A 13,174-nucleotide genomic window follows, 5' to 3' on the forward strand; every position below is an offset into this window, starting at 1 on the left:
ACTGACAATGAGCATCTCTTACTATGCAGTGCAGGCACAAACCAGCCCAGCACAAACCAGCCCAGCAACAACCAGCGGCTTAGAAATACACCGAGCAACAATGCCAGAGGAAAGGAGGGACATTTACAAACACAACACAGATGAAACTACATCCCTGGGGACCACCTACAAAGTGAAGCTGCAATCCACACATTCTCATCCAGGTTACCAGCGCCACTCGACACAAAAATATACCCACTTACATTTATTGACAGCAAGTGGCCACAGTTAATTTTGAGCTAGTGCGAGAACCATCAGAAGCTTTTCTAATAGGCTTATGGTATGTCATATCTCTTGAAGGAGCCAATTTGAAACAGCTATGTCATGGTGAAGTCAATTCATATAGAATTATGCGTCATTACGTCTGTGCGCTAATAACCGTGGGTTACTGCATTACGTTCTGCATTATGTTCTAATGAGACTTCTAGATAAACGCCCGGAGGAAAATGTGCCAAAGCGTTCTTATATTTTAACTCCAACTACAAAGAGAGAAAAACTAACTCGGAAGGAAAAAAAGGCTTAAGATCTTAAATAGCAATGGAAGTTATTATCAGTGTGTTATCGCCGTTTGCACCGTTAGATCAGTGTATCTGTGCAAGTAAACAATCCATCAACCACCATCAAATCCAGAACAAGATATATCATGATAATAAGGTCTGGGAGATGTGTGACGCAGCTCATTAAAGCAAGAGTTTCATTCAGATATTGAACGTATGAAAGGGTGAGGACACAAGTGAAAGCAAGCCATTTTGTTTCCATAGAAGTAAGAGGATTTAAAATGGAGATAAACGCTTTATAAGTGCAAAAATGTTCAACATCTACAACGGAACAGCCCTTCAACATATTTTGTTTGAAGTTGACTGGGAAAGCTGAACTGAGTTACATGTTAGCAGTGATGTTACACTGTCCAAATCCCAATGAAAGAATAGATTCATGTCAGAAAACAAACTCAGCAGTAGCCCAGCGAGAAGGGCACAGGAGACAACAGGAGGAGGACAACATTTTTAGGGACAGAGAGCGCCAAAGACAGAAAGAAAGAAAGATGCACGCAGAGTTTCCCGTGCTGAAGATGTAACAGTGCACAAAGCTCATGAAGGATGTTGAAGGAAAGGTTAAACTTAAAAAATCACTGGCATAATGGCGTCACATTCAAACAAGCAGTGCATGTTTACATTTCATATTACAAAAGAAACATTCAGCGAAAAACCTTCCATCCCTCCGCCTTGCCTTTATCCAACATTTCACCAAAGTATGAAATCACTTGGAGATATTAGTGCGGGATAACAAGAGGATTTATTAGGATAAAACCACTCAGCATGATATAATGGGACAAAACCCAGCACTCATTTGTGAAATATTATGGTGACAGAAGGGGCTGGGTGGGGGGTAGAGGACTGAAGGTTGCCAAGATACGGGACTATAGCAAAATCATCAATGATCCCAAAACTTGATTTTATTTATTCATTTGGGGGGGGGGGGGGGGTATAATGATAAGGGTTGGGGTTAACAGAGTAATGCATTATGTTTTTAATCAAACTGAGTGCATATACTGAAAATGCTGACCATATCCTGTGACGAAAGGAATGTGGCTGTGTGTGATCATGTTTGTGTGTGTGTGTGTGTGTGTGTGTAAAGTGATAAGTGGGGAAAAAAAGAAGCAGGCAAATGAAGTGGAGCAGCAGAACATGGGGGGGGTACAGCATTGGGAAAGTTGCTGCCGTGCTTACAAAGGCTTTATGTGAAGGTGAACTCGACTCATTTGAGCAACACTAATGAAAAAATGTAACCATGAATACAACACAAGGTAAAAATATTCCATGTTTCAAACGTATAGACTGGATCCTTGATGATCTGTACTGGATATGACTAGACTAAGGATCTTCCCAGCGAACAGGGGAGTATGTGGTTTGCTACATGTCTTCCAGTCATCGAAAGCTGAAACATATGAAAAACTAGAACACCCAAATTCAAAAGAGGATCACCACCAATCAAAGCAAATTGCATATTGTTCCCACTTTCAAACAACACAGAAATGCACCCTCCTTTTAATAGAGAATCGCAATTTTATAGACATCACATCATATTTTTCACCTTAGTAAAGAGAAAAAAGAAAGATCACTATGATGATGATGTGAACTGTAGTTCCATGTTTTCTCACCAGCTGCTTTCATATACATTTTTTTGGGTTCCAAAACAGGGCTAGGATAGGGAAATATGAAAAATGTGCCACAGCAAAAACATCAGCTGCTGTGGAGGGAGACAGTTAATTTACCACTAAGAATATCAATGCACACAATCAGTCAGTAATTAACAATAAACAAAAATAAGAAATATCAATATGCTCAGTCGAGTTTGTTTTAAATAAAGTTTCAATTGGTGATACAGCTAGAAAACCCTGCTTAATTCTGCTATTTCTAAAAGACGTGGTTGAAAAATGAAAAGAATGAGCATGAAACTGATGAAATTGCACCAAAATGAATAAACTCATCTTATGCCACATGTAGGTTTTTATATATAGTTATTTGACAATGGTTCATTCTAAATGTGAGACTCAATGACCTCTAAGAATAAACATTTTGTGCATTACATTGTACCTGCATCCAAAAATGAATCTGAATGCCTGTTTATCGCCCCCCAGTGGAGTGAACCCACGCTGCCACTATAGGGGGAGGGGAGTCAGAAATTAGATGCGCAAATTCCAAGAGCTTCTTCCAATCACGTTTTCACTCGCCCCCTCAATTACTGTTTATTAGCCTAAATCAGTAGTACCCGTTTAGGTAATGAAAATCGCAGCACGCCTCACTGATTTGGTATATCCTCTCTCCTCATCCACTTCAACACCAGCAGCATTCATTGGGCTTGTTCTGGCGATTTCTTTATCTTTTACCTTTTAGATTACATCCAACTGGGATAGTTTAGTGGCAGGTAAAATGACATTGCACACCATGATATCCAGCAGGTGCCGATCAGAGGAAAAACTACAAATGGAAATAAACATTTTCCAGGAAAAACAACATTTTGTTCGCCCTTTCCTTCCCGTGCTGTTTAATTTGGTACTAATCTGCAAATAATAATGAACAGTTTAAATGTTATTGCCCTCCACTACATTCCTGTCTCACACTCTATTGGTTCAGCAGCTATTCCTCCATTCCTCCTCAGTATTATCTTATGATGGTTCAGCTTCAACATGCCATTTTTAACAAGAGACCAAATGCACAGGCTGTCAGCAGTGCTCCACAAACAGGTTCCCGTGGCATCAACCCTTTCATCATTTCATTGAAGAGTTTGTTTTTATTAAGAAGGCTATACCAGACGCATAATCACTATACATTGATTTAACATTACCTTTACAATTAAATTCTTCACTGAAATTACAGAATAAATATATGCACATTTTTCTTCAAATCTTTGTGAGAGAGAAAACATTAAAAGTGCCTCCTACAAAGCCGTTAGTGGGTGATAATGGGGAATCCAGAAGCAATGAGAGGGGGGTCTTAACAAAGTGCATGGAAATATCCATAAAACCTTGAGCATTGTCTTATAATAATATTCACAAATGTTTTACCATCCGTGCGTCGGCGCGTCCTTGTTACGAGAAGCACCCTGATATAGACAGAAGTCCTCATTAATAGTAATAACATATTATTAATATATAAAAATTAAATAGAACACTGAACAGTAAATGTGTTGCAGTATCTCAGTTCATAATGTGATGTGATAGTTCTGAATAAATCCCCCCTCGCTTCCTGAAGTGAAGCGAGTGCATGCAGCAAACTGCAGTTCATTTTTAATATATGTATTCATATTTTTTTTTTCTTTCTTTCAATCATTTCCTGCCAACTTCATGTGCACAGCCTCTGGGTGTTTGTACATCCTAGTCAGGGGTAACAGAGGCAGAAAGAAAACCCCCAAATCAGGGAGACGTCCAGCTCCCGTGTGTCTTCCACATCATGGTAACTCCATAAAAAGGGTTTTTAGTAACAGATGTAGTTTAGGATGTTTTGTATGTTTTATTCCCCCGGCCCCTCTCGTTCTTCTCTTGTTCTCTTGGGCATATAGAGATATTTATATATATATATATATATATTATAAAAATAACGGCTGTTGACATTGCTGGCTACTCTGAAAAAAAGGCACTTCATTGAAATATCTGAGAATGGCCTCTCCTCCAAAGTGATTTCGGGGGAAATGTTGTAACTGTAATATAATATTAAATTTTATATCATGCTGCTTTCTCAAGTTTGTTTTTCAGTATTGGTTTCGAGTGATTTAGGTGGCAGAGTGAATGTGTTGACTTCATAAATTCATAAAGATCTTTTTTCTCCATGGGATGTTAAAATCGGTACGATTTTTCCAAGACTTCGAGGTAATCCGGCTTGGTTTGAAGTTTGGCCCTTAACTCGAGGTAATCGCTTTGGGATGGGTCGGGGTAGCAGCCTTTCCCCGCCGTGAAAAGCAATGTCTCCTTCAGCCGTGCATCCTGCTGCAAATCAGGGTACTGCATGCCTGGTGGGTGCGCATGCGCCACGTGCATGTCCTTTAATTTTGGTACTGTCCCATACAAACAGTCCACAAAGCCCACTGTTGGCGTGGGCCGCTGACTGTCAATCACTGTAGGGCAGAGCCCTCCATTCTCGTGAAATCCTGCCATGTCAGCAGTGGTGTGGTTGACTGTGACGATTGTGTTGAGTTGAGAGTTGGAGACGGCCAGGGTCCACTCTCTCTCTTTCTCTAACAAGGTTCTGTAGTTACTGTTGCAACTGCTGCCATTGTCTTTTTTCTCGGAAAACTGTGCTCTGTCCTCCTCTGCTATCTCCCCCTCTCTAGGCTTGTAGATGGGGTTGTTACACATCTGAGTCACCGGATGGGGGATGTAATCATAAACGTGACCATGGGCGTGTGCATGACTAGTGTGAGTGTGCGTATGCATACTGGGTGTCGGTTTCTCTGGTGTGCCTGTGTTACAGGCACTACTCTGCCTCGGTGGATCCTCAAAAATCCTGCACTGCATCTGTAGCCCTGTCAGATCTACTTCAGAACGTTTCCGGAAGGGCAGCTTCTTCCTGCGACGGAGAACAAAAGCAAAAAGCCCCGCAGCCACAAACACAGCAGATATGAAGAGGATGAGTAGGCTGAGGATGAGAACAGACAGTGGAACAGCTCCTCTTCCACCTGCCTCCCCCATTTCAGAGCTGCCTGTGGTGAGGTCATCCCCACCAGGCAGGGCTGGCGAAGGCCCTGAAGAATATTTCAGCTCAGGACATACGACCTCGACCTCAAGTGAACGCAGGTCCTTGCCAAAAGCAAACTCAGGTGTCTTGCAAATGACATCCCCGACTACAATTACAGAGGAAAGCTTTTCCAGCCACTGTTTGAGGGGGATGATGTCGCAGGAGCAGTCCCATGGGTTCTGGTGGAGATCAATCTGGACAATGGAGGTCAGATGCTCCAGAACGCCGCGCACAGGCAGGGAAAGGAAGTAGTTGTTGCGGAGGCTGAGGCGTGCAAGGTTGGTGCCAGCAAAGGCGTCAGTGGGGAGGGACCGTAGCAGATTGTCATTTAGGAAAACCAGCTGGAGATTCGGTATTAGGGAGAAGGAGTTAGGTTGTATCTCACGTATGACGTTATACTCAAAGTAAAGATAACTCAGCATCTGAAGCCCCCTAAACATCCCAGGAGTGAGCCTCTCAATGTCATTCCCATTCAGATATAGACTTTTTAAGTTTGGCAGGTTAATAAATGCACCCTCTTGGACATAGGATATGCGATTATTCCCTAAATGCAGTAAATCCAAACTTGAGAAATTCCAGAAATCGGAACGGTAGATTTTCTGTATTAGGTTCCCACTGAGATACAATTTCTTGGCATTCAGGGGTCGTGGCAGGAGCTCAGATATGTTGTGAAAGCCTTTCTCTTTACAGTTCACCGTTAGCCCCAGGTCACTGATGTGGAGGTTGCAGATACAGCCAGCTGGACAAATTATGGGGATGGGGGGCCTTGTTTGGTAGCCAGCAACAGGTGGCTGATTGATGCCAGGGTAGATGCTGTGAGGGGTTGGAGGGTTCTTTGTGGGCCGAGGTCGTTTGGTTGGCTTGATAACTCGTTCCTTGTATTCCACAGAAGATGCTGTGTTGTGAAAGGAGGAGAGCATGGAGGATGGTTTAGTAGGCCATGTGTTCTCATTGCTAAATGGGACCCGGGGAATTCCCAGCTTGGCCTCAATCTCTGAATCAGAGAGCAGAGGACAGAGCTCACTGCGCTTGATTTCCCGTAAGTCTTTCCCATGTAAGTGGAATGGGTTCTCGCACGTAATCTCGCCCACCAAAGCTGTGTAAGGGATTCTCTCCAGCCATGTCTTTAACTGGACAATCTCACACACACAGTTCCAGGAGTTCTCCTCCAGCTGAATTTCCATTAAATTCCTCCCAACATACTCCAGTGTGCCCTTGTACGGCAGTGTCTTTAGTCTGTTTCCTCTTAGGTCCAGATGTGTGAGTGAGACGGACCGGAAAAGATAATTTGGGAGCATGGGGATCAGATTGTCATTTAATATCAGCACTCTCAACTTGTGAAGGTGCCTGAATGCACCACTCTCAATCCTTTTGATAACGTTGTAGTCCGCCTGGAGATACTCTAAACTCTCCAATCCCAGAAAAGTGTCATTTCGGAAAACCTCTAGTTTGTTTTCATGTAGGAACAGCCGCTTGAGTATTCCTAAGCCATTGAATGCTCCAGCATGGATATCTTGCAAAGCGTTATTACCCAGATTAATGGATATGGCATTGTTGAGATGGAGGAAGCTGTTAAAGTAAAGCTTCCTCATGGAGTTTCTCTGCAGGTTGAGCTTGAAGGGCCGGCTCCATATCTGCGAGATTTGACTGACATTTGTAAATCCTTTACTGTCACAGTGGACGTGGAAGATGCCCTCTTTGACTTCGCAGTAGCAGGGCTCGAAGCAGGGCTCGTCGATCTCCTCGGAGTCCTCTAGAAGTGGGATCGGGGTGGTCCATCCTAAGGCTATGGTGCTCAGCAAGGTAACCCACAGCATCCTCGCTGACACCAAGGGGATGAAGTCTCGGCTCCAGGGACAGAGCCACTTCACAGCACTGCAATAGAGAACAGAGCGAGAGAGAGAGAGGGAGAGAATGCAAAGGCAGGAGGAAACTGGGTTAGTGATTACACTCAGGTACACGCACGCACACACACACCCTCACCAAATCAAGTTTTAGGTAAGAGAGGTAGGTAGAGAGGAGAGAGAGGAGTGGTGCATTAGTTTCAGTTGAATGGAAGAAAGCTTTGAAATGAATACCAATTAATAATAGAATGACATTAGAGAGTGCTTTAGATGTTGCAACGCTTCTGGGTATTTCAAACAAAATATAAGCCCATGACTCTTGGATGGGTAATATGATACCCGGCAACAGGAACAAATCTCCGCACTCAGACATTTACCATTACTACTGTTGGCTATATAGGCGGAAGAAGCATTTATTATACAGGAAATACACCAGTAAAGCCACAATAATTCTCCACAGAGATGCTTATCTCAATGAATAAACGTAGGCAACAGCAGGTTGGTGAGGTAACTGGTGAGGAAACACGGTCCCTGTGATTCATTTGTCATGAAACAGAGACCCCAATCCCTCTTTCGGTAAATGAGAGTCCATCCATGGTCAAAGGCAAAAGGAGGATGGGAAGAGACTAAGTGTCAGCTTGGTGACTATTACTGGGACAAGATGAGGACTGCTAAGGGACTTTCTGAGCATCCATCTCGCTAAAATTAATATCAACATACTAGTCTATGAATCATGGGAGCTGATGAATTAAATCAAATCAACAGAATAGGCACGGTTTGAGTTTGGCTGTGTGAGGATCTCAATAATAAGGAGTAAAACATGAAAATAGTTCAAATGTAGAATAAGGCAGGGCTTGGGTTATTTGCCCCAGACGCTTCGTTCCGTTAACTCCTATACAAAAAGGCAAAACTGTCGACTTGCGCATTGTAATTGAACCTGTAATTTGACGAAAATATAATAAATACAACTTCCCAGCTGGTGATGCCATGTGAACACTAGAGGAACAACGGTGCCAGAGGAAAACGCAGCGGGCAAAGCTCAGCGATGAGGCTGCCTTTGAGTAGATCAGGTCGTCCTATATATCATATGTAAAGAAGGGCCCACTGAGAAGAAGAAGTAAAAATAATACAGGCTTCTAAAATGTTGCTTTGTTTTGAGAAAACAAATGGTCGAAGATTCCATTTAGTATTTCCACCCAGCATGGTGTTAAAAGGATTAAAGACGCACACAAACGGAACATCTTTTCTGGTTGCTGGTACTTCTCTCTCTCTATCTCTCTCTCTCTCTCTCTCTCACACACACACACACACACACACACGAAGCTGAAAATCCAGAGAATATGCCGTGGGACCGTGTTTTGGATCAGAGCCTCTGTCCATGGTGCTGAAAACGAAAGACCAGTGACAGGGGAAAAAGAGGAGGAAGAAAAATTGGTAATATTTTGTAAATCCCCCGAAAGACGTGACAGGAAAACACACCAAGGGAAAAAAAAAAGAGATCCTTAAAGACGATCCGCTCGCTGCCAAAGTCAGTGTTTTCACGTCCCTCTCCGTGCGTAATCCTCCAGGATTTATTGATTCTGCTCCCACGTCAGGGATCAGAAAGCGCAGATGCGTTGTCATAAAAAAGTAATAACATTAAAGCATTTATTATTAATTCGTGCCGTATCATACTTCCTTGGTTGTATATATACGTACTTAGTTTAGTGAGATTCCAACTTCACATCTCCTCCTGTCGTGTGTCCTGTTGTTGCCCGGTGCGTCCCGTTCACCGTCCGATGCCGGGCTGTGAGGAAGAGAAGGAGAGATTGAGGGTGACTGAGCCGTTACAGACAGAAACACACAGGGAGGGAACGGAGAGAGGGAGAGATGGAAAGAGAAATGGAGAGCGTGCAGGGCGCCGAGGAGAGGGAGAGATGCGCATGTGAATGAGCCGAACGGATTCAAAACCGAAAACTGGGGGGAGATTTCTCCACAGCTCTGCACTCGCATGAATTAAAAGTGCTGCTGGTCGTCATTGGGATTCACAGAACGACCATTTAAACCAGCTCACCTTGATTAAAGTAAGTTAGGATGATCTGTACCGAGCCCCTGATGGAACCGACACGGTGGAGAATCCTGCTGAAATTTACCCTTAAAATAACCTCGCTGCCAACATAGCGCAGAGCGGAGCGGCTGTTGAAATACATGCCAAGCATAATGCAGCAGCCTTTCGTCGTGACATTGGCAGGAACACGGTGGATAAAAAAAAAAACAAACGAGTATTGATCAGTCGACTGGAACCCTGCGATCTGCTGTCCTCGATATGTGCAGAGAGCTTGTTGTCCTTTTTGGAAGTCCATGGCAATGCAGACACCAATAACACACACACACACACACACACACACACACACACACACACACACACACACACACACACACACTTATGCACCCATCTGCATAAGATTTCCCATAAGACTCTCTCACTGACAGCCACTTACCTCAGTCTCCTTCTGCAATTGGAAAGCATCGGGGGGAAAAGACCACTAGTTTGAATCTTGTTAGATCTCTCTCTTCTCTTTTGCTCGTTCTTTCTTTCTCTCCCTCCCTCCTTGTCTCTCCCTCTCTTCCTCTCCAAAGCGAAAAAAGAGGAGAGGGGAGAAATGAAGACGTGATAGGAATGCGATCTCTCGCCACTCTCGCTCTCGGATGAGCTCTGACTCTCTTCTCTTCTCTCTCCTCTCCTCGTTTTTTTCTCTCTCTTAGCAGTTTGCTTAAAATGCAAGTCCTTGACTTCTACCCGCCTGCTTCCTCTTCCTCCCCTCCTCCTTCTCCTGCGCCTCTGCCGCCGCCGCCTCCTCCTCCTCTTCCCGGGCGAGCGCTCAGCAGCACTGTGGCCGGGTGAGAGTGTTCTCCTCTCGGATCAGGACCGCGTCTCTGTCCGGTGCAGTCTCTGGATCATATCGGCCGGTTGGCGTCAGCTGCTGATGTCTTTTTTTCTTCCCTTCTCTCTTTCTTCGGGTCCGTTTGCCTGACGTGCGTCAGAGGAGTGAGGGACTGAGCTGGAGAGGTGGAGGTGGTGGTGGCTGGGCTGGGTGTGGGGAGGGCGAAGGGGTGAGAGACGCAGAGGACAGAGATCTGGCAGAGAGAGAGAGAGAGAGAGGAGGGGGAGGAAAAAAGAGTGATGGGGACGGTTGCAGCTATAGTTGTGGATGCTGTCGAGAGGAGGAGAGGAAGCGAAGTGAGGAGACGAGAGAGTGAGGAGAGCTCTGGCTCTCGCAAAGGGGGCGCGCGTCGGGGGGGGGGGGGGGTGTAAATAAATGGGGAGTCATGCAGGGAGCGCGCCTAGCGGGTGACACTTTCCGACCTGTGGATGACAATCAGGACTCTCTCTCTCCCCCTCCCTCCCTCCCTCTATGATAATCCCTTTTCCTCTCTTATTTTTAGATTGAGCTCGAATGCAATAATGATACTCAATCTCTTTATTGTGCGTAATTTACGCACCAAGCAAAATGTGGAGTTGGCACCCCCCCACTCTTGCCAATATAACCTCTCTCGCTCTCTCTCTCTTTCTCTCTCTCTCTCTCTCTCTCTCTCTCTCTCTGCCGGGAAGACGAAGAGGGTGGCCGCGACTATCTAAAGCCAAGCGCGGGGGAGAGAGAGAGAGAGAGAGAGAGAGAGAGGGGGATATACAGGCAACGGAGCGCTTCATCTCTCCCTTCCTGTCTTCCCCCACCTCGCCTCCAGCGGGCAACACAAGCCCGTGTTGTGATGAGCAGCGAGCCCATGCAGCCGGAGCTCATGGGCGACTGAGAGACACCGTCACGGTTTTTACTGCTCTAGCAGAGAGGGGGGCTGATTGCACTGGAAAGTTGAAACCTCCCCACAGTGTCTCTTGATTATAACGCACATAACCTGAAATGTTGCCACTATGAGCCATCATTATCATGAAGCCAAGATATATATAGGTCCCTGGAATAGCCTGCTTGTGTTGGCACACGTGCAGTTTGTATTCACTGTCAGAGTACATTGCACAGCTGTGCATTAGGTTTCAGCCAAAACTGATGACAGGTAACCACAATCTTGTTTAATCTTGTTTACATAGATTCAGAAGGTAGGTGGCATACGGCTGGCCCTGAGCACTATTTTTCAATCCAATTCCATGTAGCGACAAATCACAACATACATATTTTACAAAAATATAGAGACCCCAACAGTTCCCACAACAAGCAAATACTTTGGTGGCTGTGGAGAGAAAGAAAAACTCTGAAACCAGCAGAACTAGACTTTGGCCTCGACTGGTTGTGGCAGAGAAACATGGGGAGAGAGAAATAGTGTGTGGAAATGAGAGAGAGAGGCCATTGTTATTAATAACAATAATGATAATAACAACAATAGATTGTTGTGTAGTGTCAGATCTGGATCCTGCAGCTCTGGAGTCAGAAAGAGAGAGAGAAAGGGAGGCCATAGGGGAAATAAATATTCATGTTTGGTGTAAAAGTCGAAATTATGAAATGTACCTTTAAGACATTCTGTGTTGCCTAGATACGAGAGACACAACATCATCTTACTGAGCACTGTGTTCTTTGAGTTAGTTGGGAGGTGGCCCGCTATCGAAGAATGCAATGCTGGACTCTTCCTGTCACCCCCAACTCAGGAGTGACTGTTTAGGTGACATACTGCCTCTGGTTCATGTATGTTGTACTACCAGGCTTGTGTGTTAGCAGTAAACAGGGAACTTCCAGCTACAGTGGGTCTGTGAAGTTTTGCCTGTCGCAGTTTTCCACACCCCTCACTTCCACCCACAGGGATGTAAACTGTTACAGGGGGCACACGCAGCATATACTGGTGTTTAGGATTAATCATAAAGTGTTCTTGTTGAAGTGTTAGGCAGCTAACTACCTATCCAGATTCTAACCCCTATTGAGATTTACCAGTTGACAAGTGACGATGGATGGAAATGGGCATTATGATGGGCTCAGGGGAGGCTCTCTTCATCTCAGCATATAGGGGATAAATGGATCTGTCCTGCTGCTGCCGTTCCACATGCTGTTTTATTGTGGGCATGAGACCTTTCCATTAATATTTAAAATGTATTTCAGTGCATTATCATTGACAGTGCATGTGTTCCAGGTCATGTCTTGCAATGATAAATAGGTACAATTATTACACTAACAATTGATAAAACCATAGTTACAGATTAGTTAATAGTATAGAACATAAATTAAATCCATAGCCTATACAGGTCCATGCACACAAATACACATGCTCACACACACCAGCAGTAAATGGGAGGTTAGAGATGAGTGTTGGGGAGTAGCGAGTGGTCTGTGAAGCTGCCATTCGTCTTTATGAAAAGCCATCATTCACTCCTTCAGCCTGTCAGCTAACGTCAGACAGACTGACACAAGGCCACTACAAAACCCTTCATTCAACTGGGAGGACAAGGATGGGCTGGAGTCACAATAAAGCAATGGGAACCCAAGGATTATAATCCAGAGCTAACAGGATCAGGAGTTAGATTTTGCATTTATGAGTGTGACAAAAAAAGTTGCACATTGGCTTTGACAAGCATCATGGTCAAAAGAGTGAAAAGACGTAAAGTATTGGTATAACATAAAAACACAGTCATGACGAGCTTGATTGCATTCTTGATCAAATTTTTTGTACATTGTACTTTATTGATCCAGTATGTCTTATATTTTAGCAGAAATGGAGTTCAATACTCATACACATGTTTTCATTAGTTTATAACCACTAATGAAAACATGATTAATTGGGTCTTTGTCTGATTAGAATGACACTTTTATATCTACATCACAGACTTCATATAAACGTGGAAGACATGCCAGCACCCCAAAAGTGGAGCCAAAAATGTCTCTATCACCACCTAGTGGCCAGCTGCAATATATGTCATAAGTCCTGCCTCCTTAATCATAGTTAACATAATCGTAGGTAGTTCTCATCACTATGGTGTTCGTGTAAGTGTTCATTTTTCAGTAAGTTTGGTTTTAATTAGTTATTTGATGCTATTAACTAAATGTGAAATGTTATGATTGACAGCTGAGATTGACTTATGAT

The 13,174-nt window shown here is 44.1% G+C and overlaps 1 protein-coding gene across 2 annotated transcripts; it reads right to left on the bottom strand.

The window, feature by feature from the left end:
* Positions 1 to 1,477: 1,477 nt before the first annotated feature.
* On the bottom strand, positions 1,478 to 10,368 carry slitrk3a (SLIT and NTRK-like family, member 3a). Of its 2 annotated transcripts, none has more exons than XM_020095142.2 (3): positions 9,595 to 10,368; positions 8,813 to 8,900; positions 1,478 to 7,145 (listed from the first exon to the last, which is right to left on the bottom strand). In XM_020095142.2, exon 3 carries the CDS (start codon positions 7,085 to 7,087, stop codon positions 4,373 to 4,375), a length of 2,715 nt encoding a protein of 904 aa, XP_019950701.1. In that variant the 5' UTR covers positions 7,088 to 7,145; positions 8,813 to 8,900; positions 9,595 to 10,368; the 3' UTR covers positions 1,478 to 4,372. The 2 variants fall into 2 exon arrangements, with proteins under 2 accessions (XP_019950701.1, XP_069390578.1); XM_069534477.1 differs by lacking the exon at positions 9,595 to 10,368 and adding an exon at positions 9,168 to 9,441.
* Positions 10,369 to 13,174: the final 2,806 nt, after the last annotated feature.

This window comes from Paralichthys olivaceus, chromosome 11, assembly GCF_024713975.1.
Source record: "Paralichthys olivaceus isolate ysfri-2021 chromosome 11, ASM2471397v2, whole genome shotgun sequence".
Lineage (NCBI taxonomy): Eukaryota > Metazoa > Chordata > Actinopteri > Pleuronectiformes > Paralichthyidae > Paralichthys > Paralichthys olivaceus.

What these genes read in the sequence shown, in the direction of transcription:
- slitrk3a (XM_020095142.2), bottom strand. Translation starts at nt 7,087, where the DNA reads ATGCTGTGGGTTACCTTGCTGAGCACCATAGCCTTAGGATGGACCACC.